We start from the raw sequence: 22,946 nt of genomic DNA, 5'->3' as shown, positions 1-22,946 counted from the left end.
TTTATCTTTATTATTTTTCTATTCTCAATTTTTATTGACTTCTGCTCTTATCTTTATTATTTCCTTCTTTTTGAAGATAGATAAATCTTACCGAGGAGACGTGTATGATCTCTTCCCTGGGACATTCCAGACCATCGAATTATTTGCAGATCACCCAGGGACATGGCTGTTACATTGTCATGTGACTGATCACATCTATGCTGGCATGGAGACAACCTATACTATCCTTCAGAACATAGGTACTGTTTTCTGTCAGTGATTCCAAGTGATAGTACCAGGCTTCTTGTAGACCCTGAGCACAGAGGGCATCAGAGGCTGCAAGGAGCTCAGGGTCCAGTAAGAGGGAAAGACATGTCAATAGCAACTGTAATAGAATATGATACATGCCAAAAGAGAGTACAGAATACAGGGTTCAGTGGCAGCTGTAGGAAGCATTGAAAACAGTTTGGGGATATGAGCCAGGTTCCACAGAGGTCGTAGTGCTTCAGATGGACCTTAACAGGTGAGCAGAAGCTTGAAAAGTAGATGGGGTAGGAACAACATGTGCACTGGCATGAATCAGTACAGTGAGACTCCAAGAAAGACTTGCAGGTACTGATGGGATAAAGTCCTCATTGGTGGAATGACAAGACTCTTGAAAGAACTCATGTCATGCAAAGTTATCTACTTCTGTTGCTTATAAAACAATCAACTTGTCTTCTTTGTCCAGACAACAGGATTCCTTACTCCACCAAGTCTCCTGGGGGAGCATCCCACCCAGTCACAATGCCTTCCACCGGTAATAATACCCTCCCCGAATCCTGCCTATGAACGGTCGGTGTTCACTCCCCAGGGAAAGGCAGCAGCCTGACACCTCATTTTTCTTTTTCACAGGAGAACCCGGCAAGGAGCAGCTCTACTTCTTCGGCAAGAATCTAGGACCTAGAGGAGCCAAACAAGCCTTGGTCATCCTTTTTATCATCGGCCTCTTCCTCCTGATCTCCACGGTGATTCTTTCCCTTAGACTGCGCTCTGGGAGGAAGCAGGTGGCATATCAGCAAGTCCAGTCCTGTGCACTCCCCACGGATGCTCTGTGAACCTGCTGGCTTTCCTTAGCAGGGAAGCCAAACAAGGCATCATTCGCCGAGGGAGGTTGACACTGTATCCTGGATCAGGGTCTGATACTCAGGAATACAATCAAAGCAATTTGCTTTTATTTATTTGTTTTTTAATGGGCTGTGAATAATCCTCAGGTATAAAATACAGAAAGAGGAGAAAGGGTGTGACTGAAAGGACAAACTCAGTCTGTTCTCTGAGTGAATTTGCTGAAGTGGGGAGACCCTCTCAAAGATATCTTTATTTTCCATTGTTCAGGATTCTTAGATTAGAGAGCGCTTTCTTAGCTAACCATCAAAGCTTCTGTAAGATGGACTACTTTGGGAAAGAATTATACTGCCTCAGACATCTAACTGGAATGGCACCAATTTTTCAGCACTGTTATGTAAGACACTCTCTTAGTTGGTCCAGGAAAAATAACTTTGTGAGTTCATGGAAATGTCTGAGTCAGTATCTGCTGATAGAATTTGACCAGATGAATTTTTTGGAGGCTTTAGCCAGCTCTCCTGGCCTTTTCCACTTTACTATAAATAGCCTGTGCACTGTCTGCTACAAAACGCAAAGTTATGAGCATTTTTTAAAAATTGCTGTTTTTATGCAAACCTGTAGACATACTTGAATGTTTATAACTCACTTCATGTTAGATGTTTTTGTCATGTTTCCATGGCGACATCTGTAGTTTTCAAAACAGATCCCAAAGAGTGTAATGGGAGCTCCCAAGAGAGAGGGAAACTTTTCAGGAAGCAAGTCTGGGCTTGAGTCTCGAGTCTCATTTTCATTCACCTAGGGAGATCTTCCCAGGTCTCCATCTTCTAGGAAATAAAAACAGTTTCATCATGCGAGAAGCAACAGGAAGGATCTGTCGATGCAGCTGACTGCTTGGGAAGAGAAGGGATCTCACAAAATCCTTGATCCCATGCCTCTTAAAGACCAGAGACCTTAAAGGGAGAGAAAATAAAAAAGAAAGAAAGAAATGGAAAGTCTAGAAAAAGAGAAGCCCACTGACAAGTTTTTAAACCATTAAATTGGCTTTGAAAATATCTACCACAGTTTTCAAGGCTCATATGCAAAAACAGAATATTGAACAACTAAATTCAACCCATTACAAGGCAATCCGTACTCTCTGTATGTGTGCCTAAAGGTTAGGCATAAGATTAATAAAAGCAACATTGTTTACACTAGGGGGAGAAATTGCCCTTAGCTCCAGGCAAGATGCCCTGTGATGCCCATGTCTATGCCAGATGAGTGATATCAGTTCATCTGTCTTAGGAATGGATCATTTGGATGTCCAGGCGAACAAGGAACACCTAATATATACTCTGGTGGAGGGACCTTTCATACTTTTTCATCTTCATCTTTGGTGAGGGGAAATGGATAATTTGATAGAAGCTATAGTCTTACATTAAACAGGATGCAAATGCTAATAGTTCTGTTCATAGTTTGCTTGACTATGATTATGAAACAGGATACCAAAGGATTTGAATTCCAGCCTGCTAACCAATGATGTGATTTTGTAGTATGTTTTCTACGGTTTTCATGGGTAGGCTGTATCATTTCATTATAATTATGATAAATGCCTTATTTATAATTCACCTAGATAACAAATTATTTAGTTGTAAGTTTTTTCCTTTTCTCTTAGTTTATTTTTTTAATGAAAATGAAACCATAAAATAGTTGATTATATCATTTCTCTAATAAAGTTTCACATATTATGATGGCTATTTGCTTTTTTCCCCACTAAAATTGTCACTAGACCTGAGGCAGGGACCTGGTTAAAAGAGAATTATATTTTATATACTTAGCAACTATCCTAGTTATATAACAGTACATCTCCACAAATAATATGACTCTCCTTAAACACTGTTTCCTCAAATGTACCACATTTCTTCATTCTCAACCTCACTCCTTTGAGAAAATCAGCCACGTTTACACACATTTTTTCTGTTATGGTGAAAGAAGTGTCCCTGATTCTAGGAGGGCTAGTCTCTCACTTGACTGGATCTCATTCCTTCTTGCTTTCTCAAAGACTCCATTCCCTCAACTATCACTTCTCTCTCCTGCATGAAGTTATCAGGCAATAGGCACCATAAAAACAGAAAACAAAGAGTCACTGTGCTTAACTTCATAACCCTTCCAACGCAGTTTCTCTGTTCTTTAAAGCACTGTCCACACTTGCTGTCTGTACCATCTCGCTCCATGCATTCCTTGTCCCATCCCACAGCCTTCCAATCCACTGGGCCTTGTCCCCCACAGTGCAAACTGCTGTCATTAAATCTACAACCTTGATGCCATTTCCACTGACTTCTTCCCCAGCCTTACCTTACTTAACCTCTCGGCCACAACTGACAGCCCCTTCCTTCTAAACACCTTCTAGACCCTTGGTTCTGACCCCCAACCAGCCTTCCTTCTTCCTCCACTGCTATTCCTTCTCAGTCTCTTGTTAGTTCCTCTTACTCTGTATGACTTAAATGTTAGCTTGTCTCAGGACCTGTGGACCCTTTTCTCTCTTGTGCCCCCTGGGACAGGGTGAATAATGTCCCTAAAGATTCCATGTCATAATGCCCAAACCTGTGAATGTTAACTTTTATGGCCAAAAGGGCTTTGCAGGTAATGAGCAAGTTAATGATCTTGAGAAGGGGAGTTTATACTAGATTACCAAGATTGGCCATAAATGAATCACAACTGTGCTTCTAAAAGAGAGGCAGATGGAGATTTGACTACAAAAGGCAGTGTGACAACTGAAGTAAGGTGCTCTGCTACTGCTTTTGGAGATGGATGAAGAGGCCACAAGCCAAAGAATGCTGCTCTAAAAGCTAGAAAGCAAGAGAGCAGGTTCTCCCCTAGGGCCTCTGGAGGGAGCTTGTTTGGCTCCTTGATCTATTTCAGTGACACTGATTCTGGACTTCAGACTTCCAGAACTGTTAGACAATAAACATGTGCTAAGTTTTTGATACTTTGTTACATACAGCCTTCTCCATAGGTTATTTCACCCAATCTCATGGATCTGAAAACCATCTTTATGTGAACACATTGATAATTAATTACTATTAATTATTTAATTAATAATAAATGAACCATGAGTTTCTCCTTAGGCTGCAGACCACAAATCATGCTCAAGCAGGATCACTACCTCAGTCCCCTAACCAACCTGTCCACTGCAACGCCCACTCCTTCTAACCACTCGAGAGCTGCAGCAGTGTCCTTCCAAATCTGATCATGTCCCCTCCCTGCTCAAGAGCCTTTAATGTCCTTCCACTTAACTTTTAGCAACACCCAAACTCGTTACTTAGTCTATAAGGCCCAGCATGATCTGATCCAGGCCTGCCTCTCCAACTTCATCTCTGACTCTTCTCTGCTCCAGCTCTTCTCCAGTTCTTCACTACTCCTTTTTTGCCTAAGGGCCTTTGCACATGCTGCTCTCTAGGCCTGGAATGCCTGTCCTCTCCAGCACCTTCACCCCCTTTCCTACCTTTCCTAGTTCAGCTTTGAGGTCCCTGGACTGCCCTCCCTAAGGCAGGTGCCACACCCTGTTATTTCCTATCTCCATTTTTCTCCTTTGCAGCTCTAATACAAGACAGAATCATTTTATACGTTTGCTAGTTTGTTTTTTTCCTGCCTCTTTGACTGGAATGTAGGCTCCATGGAGGAAAGGACTGGAGATATGTTTTGTTCATTTCTGTATCCCTAGCACAGACTATAGTACAAATATATAATAGTTGTCTAGCAAATATTGCTTGAATAAAAAAATACTGAAACAGAACAGACAGTATAGTGGGCCTGACTATTTTGACTTTGATTGTTTTCATTGTAAAAGGTCTCAGACAGATTCAAATGTCAAATGTCAAAGGTTTCAAACAAACAAATAGTTGTGGATCAGCGGTTGTGAGTCCCAAACTGTTTTGGCAAATGACACTGGGGCAAGGGGTGGGGATGACTTGGTAGATGTGTGCTGTTCAATCCATAAATGCACCTTACAATTATAAAAAAACAGTGTCATAAAAAATAAGGCAAGTCTAAGAAATTGTCATGGCTAAAAGAGGCTAAGAAGACATGACAGTTAAATATAATGGTTTTATATACTGGATGGGATCCTGGAACAGAAAATGGATTCTAGGTAAAAATTAATCTGAATAGAAAAAGATTAAAGATGGTGGCATGACAGGTGAGAGAGAAACCTCCTCCCAAAACCACATATAATATGAAAATATAGCAAATACATCAAATCCTGAAAGAGCAACAGGAAAAAAGTCTGCAGTGGACTGTCTATACCCGGGGAAACCAGCAGACCTCAAGGAAAAGGGTAACATACCAAAGCTGTGATACAGAGGGACCCAAGCCCTTCCCCCACCCCAGCTCAACAGAGGGAGGAAGAGAAATGGAGCGGGGAAGGGGCGGAGGCCTAGGACTGCTGAACACCCAGCACTGGAGATATGCTCTGGGAGCACGAACCTACATTACATGGTGCTCTGGAGATTAGTGGGGTTGAAAGCTAAGTCAGTCAGAATACTTGGAGAGATGGAGATTTCAGCCACTTGACGAAAACAGGGATCCACATCTGGCCACTCGGGGATGAAAGAAAGTCGGGCAGTCTGAGAGACTTTTAACAGAGACAGGGCTGCTAAAGGGGCAAGGATTGCACAGAGCTTGCTGCTCAGGAGAAAAAAACAGTGGACAAAATTGTCCGGGCGCACTCTGCCCAGCAGATTGGGAGCTTAAACTATCTTCAGGCGCTCCATCCCCCTGGCTAGCTACAAGCTCTAAGGCCCCCCCACCATGATATGCAGCCTGCTGCACCTTCCTCCCAGCCAGCACCAGCTCGCAAACCAGATGCCCCTGCTATTGTGCCAGGACAGTCAGAAGGCAGCCCTGCCAATGGCAGCTACAAGTACAAAGCATAGAGGCTTCTCTCTGTGAACTTGACCCACTGGCCCTGGCAGTGGAGACAGGCACTGCGGCCAGGAAAAAGGAAGGACCTCTTTCCTCCCAAAAAGCACCATCGCTGATCCCCTGTGACTCCTGTCATCACTCCAGAGACCGAGCAGCTCCAGAGAGTAGAGCTTCTGGGCACTAGAGGGTGCTACATGAAAATATGAAATGTTAAAGGAAACTGGTTCAAACCAAAATCCCACAAACACCAGAAAGAGGGCCAAGTGAAACTGAACTCATCAATCTTCCTGAGATTTCAAAATAAAATTCATAAACATGCTCTTGGTGGTACAGAAAAATATTCAAGAGCTAAGGGACAAATTCAGGAATGAGATACAAACATTCAAGAATATAGTATATAGTATCTGAAATGAAACATAAATGGAGGGATTTGAAAGCAGACTAGATGAAATAGAGGGGACTGTAAATGAAATAGAAATTAGAGAACAGGAATACAAAGAAGCTGAAGCACAGAGAGAAAAAAAGATCTCTAGGGATGAAAGAATATTGAGAGAACTGTGTGACCAATCCGAATGGAACAATATTCACATTATAAGGATACCAGAAGACAGAGAAAGGGGGATAGAAAATGTCTTTGAGGAGGTAACTGCTGAAAACTTCCCCAATCTGGAGAAGGACATAGTCCCTTAGGCCATGGAGGTGCACAGATCTCCCAACACAAGGGACCCAAGGAAGACAACACCAAGACATATAGTAATTAAAATGGCAAATATCAAGGACAAAGACAGAGTATTAAAAGCAGCCAGAGAGAGAAAAAGGTCACCTACAAAGGAAAACCCATCAGGCTATCATCAGACTTCTCAACAGAAACCTTACAGGCCAGAAGGGAGTGGCATGATATATTTAATGCATGAAGCAGAAGGGCCTCAAACCAAGAATACTCTCTCTGGCAAGATTATCATTTAAATTTGAAGGAGGAATTAAACAATTTCCAGATAAGCAAAAGTTGAGGGAATTTGCCTCCCACAAACCACCTCTACACAGTATGTTAAAGGGACTGCTCTAGATGGAAGTACTCCTAAAGCTAAATAGATGTCACCAGAGAAAATAAAATCACAGCAAAGAAAGCAGACCGACTAAATACTAACTAAAGGCAAAAATAAAATCAGCTATCCACAAAAACAGTTAAGGGAAACACAAAAGAGTACAGAATAAAATACCTAAAATATAAAGAATGGAGGAGGAAGAATAAGAAGGGAGAGAAATAAAGAATCATCAGACTGTGTTTATAATAGCATAATAAGTGAGTTAAAGTTAGACAGTTAGATAGTAAAGAAGCTACCCTTGAAGCTTTGGTAACCACGAGTCCAAAGCCTGCAACGGCAGTAAGTACATACCTATCGATAATCACCCTAAATGTAAATGGTCTGAATGTACCACTCAAAAGACATAGAGTCACTGAATTGATAAAAAAAAAACAAGACCTGTCTATATGCTGTCTACAAGAGACTCACTTCAAACCCAAGGACATGCACAGACTAAAAGTGAAGGGATGGAAAAAGATATTTCATGCAACTAATAGGGAGAAAAAAGCAGGAGTTGCAGTACTTATATCAGACAAAATAGACTTCAAAAAAAGAAAGTAACAAGAAACAAAGAAGGACATTACATAGTGATAAAGGGGTCAGTCCAACAAGAAGATATAACCATTATAAATATCTATGCACCCAACACAGGAGCACCTACATATGTGAAACAAATGCTAACAGAATTAAAGAGGGAAATAGAAAGCAAAACATTCATTTTAGGAGACTTCAACACACCACTCATTCCAAAGGACAGTTCAACCAGACAGAAAATAAGTAAGGAGACAGAGACACTGAACAACACATTAGAATAGATGGACCTAGGAGACATCTACAGAACACCCCAACCAAAACCAGCAGGATACACATTCTTCTCAAGTGCACATAGAACATTTTCAAAAATAGATCATATACTAGTCCACAAAAAGAGCCTCAGTAAAATCAAAAACATTGAAATTGTACCAACCAGCTCACAGACCACAAAGATATGAAACTAGAAATAAATTACGCAAAGAAAACAAAAAAACCCACAAAAAAATGGAGGCTTCACAACATAATCCTAAATAATCAACAGATTAATGACAAATAAAAAACAGAGATCAAGCAATATATGGAGACAAATGACAATAATAACTCAACACTGCAAAATCTGTGGGACACAGAGAAAGCCGTGCTGAGAGGAAAGTATATTGTAATACAGGCCTACCTCAGGAATGAAGAACAATCCCATATGGACAGTCTAAACTCACAATTAATGAAACTAGAAAAAGAAGAACAAATAAGGCCCAAAGTCAGTAGAAGGAGGGACATAATAAAGATTAAAGCAGAAATAAATAAAATCGAGAAGAATAAAACAATAGAGAGAATCAATGAAAGCAGGAGCCTGGTTCTTCAAGAAAATAAACAAAATAGACAAACTCATAACCAGACTTATTAAGAAAAAAAAGAGAGTCTACACCCATAAACAAAATCAGAAATGAGAAAGGAAAAATCACTACAGACACCACAGAAATACAAAGAATTATTAGAGAATACTATGAAAAATTATATGGTAACAAACTGGATAACCTAGAAGAAATGGACAACTTTCTAGAAAAATACAACCTTCCAAGGTTGACCAAGGAAGAAACAGAAAATTTGAACACACCAATTACCAGCAACAAAATTGAACTGGTAATCAAAAAACTACCTGAGAACAAAAACACCTGGACCAGATGGCTTCAACACTGAATTTTATCAAACATTTAGTGAAGACCTACTATCCATCCTCCTTAAAGTTTTCCAAAAAGTAGAAGAGGAGGGAATACTTCCAAACTCATTCTATGAGGCCAGCATCACACAATACCAAAACCAGGAAAAGACACCACAAAAAAAGAAAATTACAGACCAATATTCCTGATGAACCTAGATGCAAAAATACTCAACAAAATATTAGCAAACTGAATTCAAAAATATACATCAAAAAGATCATCCATCATGATCAAGTAGGATTTATTCCAGGAATGCAAGGATGGTACAATATTTGAAAATCCATCAACATCATCCACCACATCAACAAAAAGGACAAAAACCAAATGATCATCTCCATAGATGCTGAAAAAGCATTTGACAAAATTCAACATCCATTCTTGATAAAAACGCTCAACAAAATGGGTATAGAGGGCAATTACCTCAACATAACGAAGGCCATATATGACAAACCCACAGCCAACATCATACTTAACAGTGATAAGGTGAAAGCTTTTCTTTTAAGATCGGGAAGAAGACAAGGATGTCCACTCTCCCCACTTTAGTTCTGGAGGTCTTAGCCATGGCAATCAGACAACACAAAGAAATAAAAGGCATCCAGATTAGTAAAGGAGTTAAACTGTCATTGTTTGTAGATGACATGATATTGTTCACAAAAAACCCTAAAGAATCCACCCCAAAACTACTAGAACTAATAACTGAATTCAGCAAAGTTGCAGGATACAAAATTAATATACAGAAATCTGTTGCATTCCTATACATTAATGATGAACTAGGAGGAAGAGAAATCAGGAAAACAATTCCATTCACAATTGCATCAAAAAGAATAAAATACCTAGGAATAAGCCTAACCAAGCAAGTGAAAGACCTACAGTCTGAAAACTACAGGACACTCATGAAAGAAATTAAAGAAGACACCAATAAATGGAAACACATCCTGTGCTCATGGATAGGAAGATTTAATATTGTCAAAATGGCCATCCTGCCTAAAGCAATCTACAGATTCAATGTAATTCCTATCAAAATACCAATGGCATTTTTCAATGAACTAGAGCAAATAGTTCTAAAATTCATATGGAATCACAAAAGACGCCAAATAGCCAAAGCAATCCTGAGTATGAAGAATAAAGCTGGGGGAATTACGCTCCCCGACTTCAAGCTCTACTACAAAGCCACAGTAATCAAGTCAATTTGGTACTGGCACAAAAACAGACCCATATATCAATAGAACAGGATGGAGAGCCCAGATATAAACCCAAGAATAAATGGTCAATTAATATACAATACAGGAGCCATGGATATACATTGGGAAACAACAGCCTTTTCAACAACTGGTGTTGGCAAACCTGGACAGCTACATTCAAGAGAATGAAACTGGATTATTGTTTAACCCATACACAAAAGTAAACTTGAAAAGGAACAAAGACCTGAATGTAAGTCATGAAACCATACAACTCTTAGAAGATAACATAGGCAAAAATCTCCTGAATATAAGCATGAGCAACTTCTTCCTGAATGCATCTGATCAAGCAAGGGAAACAAAGCAAAAATGAACTCATGGGACTACATCAAACTAAAAAGTTTCTGTATGGCAAAGAACATCATCAACAGAACAAAAAAGCATCCTACAGTATGGGAGAATATATTTGTATATGACGTATCTCACAAGGGGTTAACATCCAAAATATATAAAGAACTTACATGCCTCAACACCCAAAAAGCAAATAACCCGATTGAAAAATAGGCAGAGGATATGAAGAGACAGTTATCCAAAGAAGAAATTCATATGGCCAACAGATACATGAAAAGATGCTCCACATCACTTATCATCAGGGAAGTGCAAATTAAAACCACAGTGAGATATCACCTCACACCAGTAAGGATGGCCAGAATCGAAAAGACTAAAAACAACAAATGCTGGCAAGGATGTGGAGAAAGGGGAACCCTCCTACACTGCTGGTGGGAGTGTAAGCTAGTTCTATCATTGTGGAAAGCAATATGGAGGCTCCTCAAAAAACTAAAAATAGAAATACCATTTGACCCGGGAATTCCATTCCTTGGAATTTACCCAAAGGATACAACTTCTCAGATTCAAAAAGACATATGCACCCCTATGTTTATTGCAGCACTTTTTACAATAGCCAAGATATGGAAGCAACCTAAGTGTTCATCAGCAGATGAATGGATAAAGAACATGTGGTACATATACACAATGGAATACCATTCAGCCGTAAGAAAGAAAGAAATCCTAGAATTTGCAACAACACGGATGGAGCAGGAGGATATTATGCTCAGTGAAATAAGCCAGGTGGAGAAAGACAAGTGCCAAATGATTTCCCTCATTTGTGGAGTGTATCAGCGAAGCAAAACTGAAGGAACAAAACAGCAGCCTACTCAGACTCCAAGAAGGGACTACCGATTACCAAAGGGGGGGGGGGGAAGGTGCGTCAGGAGGGAGGGAGAAGGGGATTGAGGGGTATTATGATTGGTACACATGGTGTGGGGGGGGATCACAGGGAAGACAGTGTAGCACAGAGAAGTCAAGCAGTGGCTCTGTGGCATCTTGTTACACTGATGGACAGTGACTGCAGTGCGGGATGGGGGGACTTGATAATATGGTGAATGTAGTAACCATAATGTTTTTCATGTGAAACCTTCATAAGAGTGTATATCAATGATATCTTAATAAAAAAACAATCAGATTGTCTATTTTTAGGAGAGATAGGCAAGAGAATTTGGAAATTGAGTATGGCAGCTAGCTAGGAGAGATGGAGACAGTAAAGACTGCATTCCCGGTGTCTGGCTTGGTTGTATGGGTGGATGGTAGTGCATTTGGCAAGACAGATAAGACTGCAGTTCAGGCTGAGAGGAAGATGAGGGTCGCAGTCCTGGCCATTATGAGTCTGAAGTCCTGTGAGCGATCCACGTGGAGGTTTGTATAAACCGTTGGCTAAGAGGTCAGAGGACAGGCCAGGGTGGAGATGTACACGTGCGAGTTGAGGGAATTTAGAGGAGGCCTGCGTGCAAAGGACCCACCCGCGTACAAAGAGTAGATAGGGAAGCGCAGCCCAGCCCCAAGGAGCCCACACGCTTAAAGGTCCTGTCTGCTCCAAACGGAGCTGTTTAGAGCATCTCCCCCTATTTCTCGTCCTTCACTCTCTGAAAGTGGTTCAGCAGCAGCTCTCCTCAGCCCCCACAAACCCACTCACCAGCGGACTGCTGGCTCCTGGACCAAGGCTCTCCGCTTGGAAAAGCAGGAGCAGAAGCGCAGACCAAACAGCGATCATTTTAGCCTGAGACCTTGTCACACGCAGGGCTCACCACGGACCGCGCGCCTCCCTGTCCTGCAGGGCTCCCGAAAGGGTCCGGGGTCTTCTCTTCACACTCGCTCAGTCCACCCAGCTCCACAGGCTTTTATGGCACCGTTGCTCTCGGAAACGTTTGTTGCTCCTTTCGATGCCACGAAACAGAAATGTTGGGGATGGGCGTACAAGGGGGCCCTTTCAGAAATGATTTCAAAAATCCCGGGAGCCAGGAAGCGGGGAAGATGAGTATGGGAGGCGCGAGAATTCTCCGAGGTATCTGGATGGGTAGCTCCCAGCGCCGAGGGATGCAGCCGCGCCCATCTCGCCCCGCGTCCCCGCCGCCCGGAAACTCCTCGCCCCTGGGTATTCGGCCCCACGTCGTTCCGGAGAAGCGCCCGGGCCGGCCCGAAGGCAATTTCGCAGAGACCAAGAAGCGCTTAGGGAGCTGGTTGATTTTCGCGCCCGTGGGCGCGTCAGGGAGTCGCGGAGCACGGGAGGCGCGCGCGCGCGCGCGGCCTGTGTGGGGCGGGGGCGGGGGCGTGGCTGGCCGGGGACGGAAAAGGGGCAGGTCCGGGGGAGGGGAAGGCCCGGTTCGGGGGCGCGCCCGGCCCGCCGCAGGGGAGCGAGCGCTAGGCTCGCGTGCCCGGGCGCCCAGCTCTGGAAACCGCGTCGCCGCGCATCGTCGGTGCCGGGGGCTCCCCGACACAAAGGCTGGTGGGATGTGGAAGCAACTGGGGAACCGACAAAGGGAAACCGAAAGCCGCGGGCCTGGCTGATGACGGAGTGAAGGCGCCGCGCAGCTCTCCCGACGCTGGCGGTACCCGGGCCTGCTGGTGCCGCAGCCATGGCCATTGCCCACCTGGCCACCGAGTACGTGTTCTCGGACTTCTTGCTGAAGGAGCCTTCGGAGCCCAAGTTCAAGGGGCTGCGGCTGGAGCTGGCCGTGGACAAGATGGTCACGTGCATCGCCGTGGGACTGCCTCTGCTGCTCATCTCGCTGGCCTTCGCGCAGGAAATCTCGATCGGTAAGGCCCGGGCTGGCGGGTGAGGTTGGTGTGATCAGAGGTGTCCGGGTCTGGGGAGAAATGATTTTACTGTGCTCCCCGGCAGTGCTTGAAGCTGCGATGAGCGTGAACGCTGGAAAGAAAGGCAGCCCCAGTTTGTTCTCTGAAGCATTCTTTGTTGTCCACGTGCTTCATTCATACCCCTGTAGGCCTTGCTCGCATCTGTGCACCTCCGTTCTCTGTCCTCTGCTCCCCACTGATCCCGACTGTGACTTAACGTTCACGTCCCCCTCGTAGGACCAGCACCCTTGTCGCCAGATTTGCCAAGAACCAATTGTGTCCCACCCTTCTCCCTCCACATGTGTGCAGTCATCTAAAACCTTGTACCAGAGAAGCTCCTGAGTGGCTAAATGGAGGGTGTAAAGTGCTCCAGGAAAAGTGTATTCTCTGTTCAACTGATACTGAGACTTTAGCTCTGCAGGGATGTGGATGGGAAATAACTGCACTTGGCACCTTAGAGGGATACCAAAATGTTCCACCTGGATGGGTTTATTATGAATGTGAGAGGGACAAGACCTTTTCATGTGACTTCTCATCTGACCATCCGTAACAGTTCTGGGAGATTCAGAAGTCTGATGGTTTGGGTAGGATCACATGGCTCATAAGTGTCTAGTCTTCCTCAGCAGCTGTTCTGACTTTCGCCACAGGAGACAGCGTTTATGAGTCAATAGGAAGGCAGTGCATGACAGCTGGAGACAGTTCTGTGGGGAGAAAGGGAAAGGCCAGAGGGGCTGGGCCTTGGGGAAAGTTTATACGAGGGGGTGGGCTGGCGCTGAGCCCTAGAATGTGTGTGGGATTTGGAGCAGAGGTGAGGCCTTTGCCAAGATTGTGAGGTGGCAGAGGATGTTACATGTCCTCAGAGAGAGACAATGACTGTCCTAGCTGAAGCAGGGTGATTTTTCAGGGTTGCTGGAATAGGAGTGGACAGGGGCCTGGGTCGGTGAGAACAGAGGAGTACAGACTTGATGGTTTAAAAAGTGTGAAATAATTTGGGCAGAGGATGGACCAGTTGGAAACAGCACTTCATAAGTAATGGTGTGATGATAGCAGCAGGTACAGTCTGTGAAGATGGGAGTTAGAGCTGGGAAGGCCAAGACTGAAAGGCAAAGGGTAGGAAGGCGTGATTTCTGAGAGATCGAGGAGCTATAAGCAGCCCTTGTTCTCTAGTTTTTAATAGACCATGAAGGGCAGAGACTGCTTGGAGTTGTCGAAAACTGCAGGCCTGGGTGACTGGAGGATGGTGGTGGTGACGGAAATAATGAACTTCAAGGAAGAGTTAGTTAGAAAAAGGGTTACCCTGAGTTTAATTTTGTGATTTACAACATTAAGTTGTTCAGCTTTGCAGGAAGTTGCCAAGCCCATTGTGGAAAGTACGTGCTCAGTTTTCCTTGTCTTTGGGCAGGCATAGCCATCGGGTTCCCTTCCGCCTGATGGCCAGGAGTTGAGGCTTCCAGTAGAAAGGAAAACCTTCAAGTGGCATGGGTCCTGGAGATAACTCTCCCTTCACCAAATATTCCTTGAGTACTAGCTGTGGGCTGGACCTGGTGAGTGAATGGAACATGGTCCCTGTCATGGAGGAGCAACCCTCTCCTTGGGCATCTGGTGACAAGAGCGAGAAATTGGTTCCCTTCTGTAGTCAAACTTCACCTTAAGCCCACATGTTAGAGGGACTCCTAAGGCACCTGCTCCAGTAGTGCTCTAGACACATCCAAACTGATGGACTGTCTGAGAGCCATTTGGCTGGTATTGGGTGTCAGTTTACCCAGCAGGAGTCAGCGTCTGCTGTGTGTTGAGGGGCCCATGAAAGGCATTTGAGGCATGGTTCTCTCCTGCCTTCAGGGAATTATCACCCAGATGGGCTCCAGGTCAGATGTACTGGCAGGTAACATCATTGAGCATGGTGTGATTCAGTGAAAAGAGTACCCAGCTCTAAGCACTGGGCAGGTGAAGGGTGGCAGGGTCTCAGGTGAAGCTGTAAACAGACTCCCATGTCTTCTCAAGTGCTTCAGGACTTCCTTGGAGAGGACAGGCATGGGGGATGAAGCCAGCAGGACCAGGGGAGACCTATCAGGTTGGTACACATTAGATAAAGCCAGAAGAAAGACTTTAGAGAGGAGAGGAGAGGTACATAAATTAGTACATGGAAATGGTACAATGGTGTCACATCCTGCAGCATTTAGTTTTGTGCAAATTCAGCTTTTGTTCAAAAACACAAGCAAAACAATAAAGAGAACAGCAACAGTGAAGAGAGAGAAGAGTAATTTTAGTGGGGCAGGCAGGCACTTTGCCCACCACTTCTTTCCGTGAGCACTGACCCCAGAAGGAATGTGAGATGGGTCTGCAAACGTAAAACATGGCTTCATCCTCCCTCCCCTGAGAAGTACTCCCTGCCTCTCTGGTGCCTGGAATCCTCTTTCTTGTCGTACTTCACACATTGCATTATAACCTGTCATATGAGTGTCTCACCTACCAGATTCTTCATCTTGTATTGATCCACAGAAACTGGTTCTTGCATGGCACATTGAAACTGCTGTATAACGTTTGTTGAGTGAATGAGAGGTAATAGCTGTTGGCATTACACAGTTATTATACATGGTACTGTTCTTGGCAATCGGGTGTCACACACAGGTAAGACAGAGAAGCGCGATCAGGCTTCCTGCAGGAAGCAGGATTGAGCAGAGAAGATGTATGCATAACCCTCCTCATACAGGATTCAAGGAACCTGGGCAGTGTCAGAGGTGTGTACTAAAGCCAGGTGCAGTGAAAAGCAGAGGGAGGGGGTGCTTCTGACTCACAGGAACAGCCAGGGCTTCTGGGTAGAGAAGAGTTTGAATTGAAGAGGCAGGATTCCAAGTATATGGAGTAGTGTGAGCCGAGACAGGAAGTGTGAGACAGGGTATGGCCATGGGAGTTGACGTGCAGTCAGACAGAGAAGTGGGGATCAGGTCAGCCTAGACAGGGTTTCATAGGGAAGAGGGAGCTGTAAATCTCATTGTCTTCCCATAAAATTGGAAATGAGAAAATCACCTCTAATGTTACACAGATCAATTTTCTTCTTTCCCCCTTGTATTGATACACTAGTATATACAAAAATTTAGCAATTGTGATATAAAATTCTCTCAAGCATTAAATAAATTTTATTTTCCAGTTTCTGAAAATGAAATTATCCATGAACTGGTATTCTGTACGGCAGTATCCTAGTTATAACTGGGTGACAGTTTTTACTTTAGGGAAACATTTTTACTTTAAAGAAAAGATCCCAGTAAATCTGAAAATTTGCATAGACTTTTTTAGAATTAAGAGAGGGTCCTGCATGTGTTTATGGAGGATGGTGTGTCAGAGGTCAGAGCGAGAATGTCCTTGTAGATAAAACGTACTGGGCATCACAGTAAAGGCTTCTGCTGAGTCTTTGGCCCATTTTCTCACTAGTTCAACACTCTGGGCTCCTCTCAGAAAAGAGGGGCAGACCCTGCCTGGGCCATCTGTCCCCAGATGCCTCGACAGGTAACACATTTCACCCTGAGATAGATGTACACACACACACACACACACACACACACACACACACACACACGAAGAGAGAGGTTGGGGGAAGGGAGAGACACACACACACACACACACACACATACACACACACACACACACACACACACGAAGAGAGAGGTTGGGGGAAGGGAGAGAGGGAGATTTAGGAAATAGCTGCTTGACAACTGTGTGGAGAACCCTATAGAGCCACGGAGGGCCTGAGGCCGAGCTGCCCCTTGGGGATTACTTTGATTCCCTGATGCCTCTGAGACCCCATCTCCTGCCAGGATGTGTCTTGCCCCAGCCAGGCTGGCTGGACAAGATGAGCTGTGGGGGCAGCCAGTGGACCCCTGGGACAGGGTATCTTGTCTGCCCAGGGAGCTTTCTCTCCCTGTTGCCTTCCTAGTGGGTAGCCACAGTTCTAGGCAGAGGCCTTGGTCCCTCCGGGTTAGCCCTGCTCTGCTGCTGTCACTACAGGGCAGGCATGCCAGCTCCAGTGAACCAAAGGACATTTATAACTGCAGCTGCTTCCAACACTATTAGCTCACAGTCCTCCTTCTGTTTCCTCCAACCGAGTTGGCAGCCTGGTGGCTGAAGTCATCTGCTCAGTTGTGGCTGAATTTAGGCTCATCTTTGGGAATATGTTCAGGCCACTTTGCAGCTTGTACTAGGTGTCAACGGTGATTGATGGATTCTTTTCAGGGGTGTCTGTAAGAATGGGCTAACACTGAGGGTCTCAGAACATATGCTCCATACAGCATATCCTCAACTCACCCTTAAACCCAAATCTCCAAGTGAGCTCCTGGTCCCCTTCCAGAAAGATGCCTGCTACCCAGAGAGGCTACTGATGTGTACATGTTTTTCTTTGTTAACACATTTTGGATTTTTATTGTACCTAAAGGATTCATAAACCTCCTTTACCATGTGCTAGAGGTAACCACTGTGGACATTTTATACAGCCTATAAGTCCCCTTTCTCTGTATTAATATAACAATTTTAAAAAATCAAATCGAGTCATACCATAGCGGTTTGCATTTTCCCATTTAATATGTTTTGGAGAGCATCGCATGTCAGCACATAGGTGTGACCTCACTGTTTTTTAATAGGCAGGAAGAATAATATTCTGTAGCGTAGTATATTATAATTCACGTAAGCACTCCCCAACTGATGTACATTTAGGTTCTTTGAAATATTCTACTCTTACCCATAAGGCTTTTTTGTACATAAATCTTTGTAAACACTCTTCCCCTCCCAACATTGAAAGGAGACCAGTATCAGTTTCCAGAAGGATGAAATCATTTTCCAGGATAGTTTTGCATTCCTGCGTTCTTGTTTCAAATAAGTAGGAAAAAAAGTTGCCTTATCTACCTTCCACCTTTAACTTCCTCCCTCTAACTGTGACTCTGTCAGAAGATTGTAAGAGGCAGGTTGATGTGCTCCTGGTTTTAAAGAAATAGCTTCTTTCAGGGGTAACTTTAGTTGTATTCCTGATGTGTTCTCATTAACACACTACAACTTTCCTTCCTAATATTTCACAAGTTGCAGTTAGGTAATTATTTATATAAGTGTTTGTTGAATGCTGTCTCCCACCAGACTAAGTTCATTGGGGGCAAGGACCATCTGTCTTCTGTCCCTTTGACTGCTCTGTCCATATCTTCCAGCACAACAATTGATAGACAGTAAGCATTCAGTAGAGTGTGTAAATTAACAGAATGCAATTCTGTGTATCTTTAGCTAGAATTAGTGTTAAAAAATACCATCAAAAATATTTAAAACCCTATGTGTTTAAAGTGTTACTGCAGCAGACTAGAATAATAGTAATAGATAATAGAGGAAATAATAGGAATTGACAGGTAATATGCAACCATTTAGTAATGATGAGATCAATTTTTAAAATATACTAGAACTTACCCAAATAGTATCTGTTCTGTTTCAGTGAGTACTCTTCCCTGACTTCGAGAACCAGTAAATTAGAAGATCCATATTTAGTTATTTACTAACCCCTTTCTCTGTGTCTTCCATCCCTCCACAAAAAAAGGAAGAAAAGAAAATGAGGCTGTGGAAAAAAATCTATTCTTTCAAAATAGATGGAATTCTCACCCCCAGCAAAAACTGCACACACATCTTGGAATTAAATTTGGTTTAGCAACATCCTTAAAAAAAACTTGGAAGCACTACCCTTCCTCTGCAGATTGCTTTCTTGGATTGCTTTTTCCTCAAACCCCTGAGACAGTGAGTTCGGTTCAGAGTGGAGAAGGGGAGGCACTTTCGGAGCATTGTGTCTTGGCTGAGTGAGGCGGGCACAGCCGTGTGCCTTTGGGTCACTGAGGGCAGCGTGGAGATGTAGGTTGCCAGGGAGAAGGGACCTAGAAAAATCTGTATGGTACTAAGGCAAGCCTGGCTCTGTGTGGGGTACAAGGTGTGGATGGGGGGGAAGGAGGGTTCTTCTCATTTCCATGATTCATTCTCTCTGAAGCTTGCGCTCCTTTTCTGTACCGTATTTGTACATATTTATCTGTTTTTAAAGATAAGGCTTACTGTAGAAAATAAGGAAAAATGAGGAAGAGAAAACAGCTGTAATTCCATCACCTGAGATAACCACTGTCAGATCTTGGTGTATTTCCCCCCAGACTTTGTTATATATACATAACATAACTGACAACTGGTATTCTACTTTTAAAAACCAAACACTAAATCTGGGCTATTTTACCATGTTTTTAAATCTTGTAAACTTACTTTTGTAGGCTATGAAATTGCATGTTGAATAGGTATATCAAAATTTAACCCTTCCATAGTTTTCTGGCTAATAAAAATAGCATTGTGAAGAACACACCTGAACACAAACCTCTTCACTATGAAGATCTCAGTATTTCAGTAAATTGTGTAAGTCTAATTATGAGGTCAAAGTGTACGAACATTTCCAGGACTCCTGATTTGCGTGGTGGGTTGCCTTCCAGAAGGATTCTTCCATCGACACTCCCACCAGCAGTTAGGAGAGTGCCCTTCTGACCAGCATCAGCAGCATTCAGTGATTATGTTTAATAGATGAATAACAGTATACTGTTGTTTTAAGTGGCATTTATTTAATCACTGTGAACATTTTTCCCTGTGTATTTTTACCATTTATATAATTCCATGGATTTTGTCTTTTGTTTATCTTTCAAAGGAGATGTTGGTCTCTCCATGTTGGATTTTATTATATGCAAATAATGTAGTTTCATATACTTTTTCGTTGTACTTTATTGCTGATACTTTCCTTCCCAGTTGTCAGTTACCTTTGAATTATGGTTATGGTACATTTTGATGAGTGGAAGTTATTTTAAAACATCAAAACTGTCCATCTTTTATTTTTTTATTTCTTCAATTCTGTTATGATTAGATTGATGTAGCTCATCTTTAGGAGTTAAATGCCCATTTTTTTCTAATTATCTCCAACAATTTTATTTAAACATTCACCTCTTCATTCTGTTTTGTTCTTTTGATGGTGTAAATCAAGACTCTAGCTGATAATTCCCCCATTGTTATTTATTGAGGAACCCATTCCTTATCCATTGATCTATGATGATTTCCTTATCTTGTAGTAAATTCTTATGCGAGTGAGTCTATTTTAGGGCTATGTGTATTATTCCACTGGTCTACTAATTCTCATAAAATACCAGACCATTCTGTTACTGCTTTCATACTGGCTTGTGTCTGGATGCAAGGAGAAACCTGAGTTAATTAAGTAAGTCATAGAATATTGGAGCCACAAGCAAGCAAACTGAAGCTCAGGGGTCAAAGTGACTGACTGACTTGCCAAGCACAAATTGTTGCATCTTTAGGTATAAATTCCTTGCAGTACATTAAATATTTAAAATATCACTGAATTAGAAGAAGAGGTTCATTATCAGGAGGTCCTTATTAGAAACTTGTCAAGTTATCCAGTTATTGGACCTTTTTAATAGTTATGAGAACCACTATGTCTACATTTTGGCATGTCATGAAGGTTTTCTTTTCATTTAGATCACTGCCCTTACTACTGTCTTTGTGGTGGCAGGGAGTTGTACCAGATTCACATGGGCTAAATAAAGTGGAAATGCTTTGAGAAATATTGCAGCTTCCAAATTGGTTTGGGAAGTGGTGAATATATTCAGGATAAAGGATGAATAGGCTGTACTTGGATTCATTGTTTTAGCTGATGAGAGGCTGTGGGCAGTAAGATTGCCTTGAGATGCTAGTCACTGCACCAGCTCTGGTCGGTCCCCCTGCCATGCTGCTGGTGTGGCAATGGATGGAATTTTCCAGGTACATCATTTTAATTTGCCAAATACCTGTATGTCCGTGTCATGTTAAAGTTCAGACAGTGAGAGAAAATGAAAGCTTTGCCCTTTTTTTTTGGACACACCCAATCTTGGTCTCTTTCCCAGAGGCAACTATAGTTGATTCTTGAATAGTGCAGGGATTAGGGGTGCTGATCCCCTGTACAATTGAAAATCTGTGTATAACTTTAGACTCCCCCAAAACTTAACTACTAATAGCCTACTGTTGACTTGAAGCCTTACCGATCACATAAAGTCAGTTAATGTATGTTTGGTATATTATGTGTACTATGTACTGTATTCATCCTATAAAGTAAGGTAAAGAAAAGTAAATGTTGCTAAGAAAGTCTTAAGAAAGAGAAAACACATTTACAATACTGTACTGTATTTATCAATACCCTAAGATTATATCTTGTTTACAAAATGAATCATCTGTCAGTACTTACATCAATATAGTCGTATATAACACAAAACACAGATGTTACACATATAACTAACACTAGATATCAAAAATGAAAAGATAATGTGAAAAAAGAAATCCACATTTACTTACAGGTACTGTGTATTTATTGAAAATATCCACACATAAGCAAATCTGCACAGCTCAAACCTGTGTTGTCCAAGGGTCAGCTATACTCTTACTCTTTAGTGTAAATCCTTTTATGCTGTATATTCCTATGGAAAAACATGATTTTATTCGCATTTTATTATTTTTAAGTCTTTAACAACAAAATATTATGCCTCGTATTAGGACTTTGCAATTTGCTAATATAACTGCTATCTGTCCTGGAGTTATTTTCATGTCAGTGCATGTAGCTCTGCCACATTCTCTTAGGTGTGGCATAATTTTCCATAGTATTACTGTCTCCTAGTTCACTTAACCATTCTGTTAACGGACATGTAGGTTCATTCCACTTTCTCCACTATACACAGTGGTTCAGTGAACATCCTTGGATGGGCTTACTCATGCAAAACGTGTTTCTCTAGAGCAGTGGTTCTAGAACTTTTTGGTCTTAGGACCTCTTTACATTTTATATTCTTAAATTTTATTGAGGATTCCAAAGAGCTTTTGTGTGTGGGTTATATCTAATGGTATTTATCATTTTAAAAATTTTTAAAAAATTCATCAACTTTAAATAATAAGAAGCCCATTATATGTTAATATACTTGTTTTTATTTAAAAATACCTTCAAAAACTTCAGAGAAGTGGCATTGTTTTCCATTTGTGCAAATCTCCTTAATGTCTGGCTTAATTGAAGATCACTGCATTCTCCTCTCTGCTTCTCCATCATATGTTGCAATATCTCATGTCAGTAGCTTTTGGAAACTGACTGTATACATTCATGAGAGAATGAGAATAAGAAAGCAACTGACAATTTAGTATTAATGTGAAAATAGGTTTAAAATCACAAACCTCCTAAAACCTCAGGTTCCAGATGATGCTTCGAGAACCATTGCTCTGGGGTTAAACTTAAGGGTGGAGTTCAGTTAGAGGGTCACTAAGTGTCCACACTCCAAATTTTAAAGGTATTTCCAGCTGCCTTCCAGAAAACCAACTTACAATCCTATTAGCATTGTAGGGGAGCTGCGCTTTCCCTACTTCCTTACTGCTGCTTATTATGTCAGTTTTCAATTTGCCATTCTTAGATGGAAGTGGCATCTCACTGGGTCAGCTAGTAGTCCGTGTTTGCATGGGGATGTCACAAGACAGTTCCAGGCTTTGCTATGATGCTTGGCAGTGTGTTAGGAACCGCTCTCCTCCAGCTACTTACCATGGCCTTTTAACCTGGGGTATTTGATCCTAGAGACTGCTGGGTCTCAATTTCCTTTTGAAATCAGCCTTCCACCCCACCCTGATCTATCTTAAATCTTTTTTATCTTTTTTTATTTTTTAACTTTAAAAAAAAAGTTTCCCTTCTGAGCCCTCTGTTCCCTGTT

At 42.4% G+C, this 22,946-nt stretch overlaps 2 protein-coding genes and 1 long non-coding RNA gene across 6 annotated transcripts in view; 2 read left to right on the top strand and 1 right to left on the bottom strand.

Moving 5' to 3' along the window:
- HEPHL1 (hephaestin like 1) overlaps window positions 1–2,807 on the top strand; it is a 77,662-nt gene extending 74,855 nt beyond the window's left edge. For all 3 annotated transcript variants that reach the window (XM_036923303.2, XM_057507109.1, XM_057507108.1), the window contains 3 exons: window positions 77–239; window positions 710–778; window positions 874–2,807. In XM_036923303.2, coding sequence (XP_036779198.2) covers window positions 77–239; window positions 710–778; window positions 874–1,076 — 435 coding nt within the window. In that variant the 3' untranslated portion in view covers window positions 1,077–2,807. The remainder of the gene's footprint in view (window positions 1–76; window positions 240–709; window positions 779–873) is intronic.
- LOC130684857 (uncharacterized) overlaps window positions 1–12,588 on the bottom strand; it is a 134,167-nt gene extending 121,579 nt beyond the window's left edge. Inside the window, exon 1 of the long non-coding RNA XR_008999176.1 lies at window positions 12,026–12,588. This is a non-coding gene — a long non-coding RNA (uncharacterized LOC130684857). The remainder of the gene's footprint in view (window positions 1–12,025) is intronic.
- A 119-nt stretch (window positions 12,589–12,707) lies between these two features.
- PANX1 (pannexin 1) overlaps window positions 12,708–22,946 on the top strand; it is a 35,529-nt gene continuing 25,290 nt past the window's right edge. The window contains exon 1 of one of the 2 annotated variants that reach the window (XM_036923304.2): window positions 12,708–13,146. In XM_036923304.2, the coding sequence (XP_036779199.1) occupies window positions 12,966–13,146 (181 nt within the window). In that variant the 5' untranslated portion in view covers window positions 12,708–12,965. The remainder of the gene's footprint in view (window positions 13,147–22,946) is intronic. The other variant, XM_036923305.2, reaches the window with a different exon arrangement.

This window comes from Manis pentadactyla, chromosome 9 (genome assembly GCF_030020395.1).
Source record: "Manis pentadactyla isolate mManPen7 chromosome 9, mManPen7.hap1, whole genome shotgun sequence".
In the NCBI taxonomy this organism is placed as follows: Eukaryota; Metazoa; Chordata; class Mammalia; order Pholidota; family Manidae; genus Manis; species Manis pentadactyla.
The sequence above is the reverse complement of the archived record's forward strand: the minus strand, read 5'-3'. Positions and strand labels throughout refer to the sequence as shown.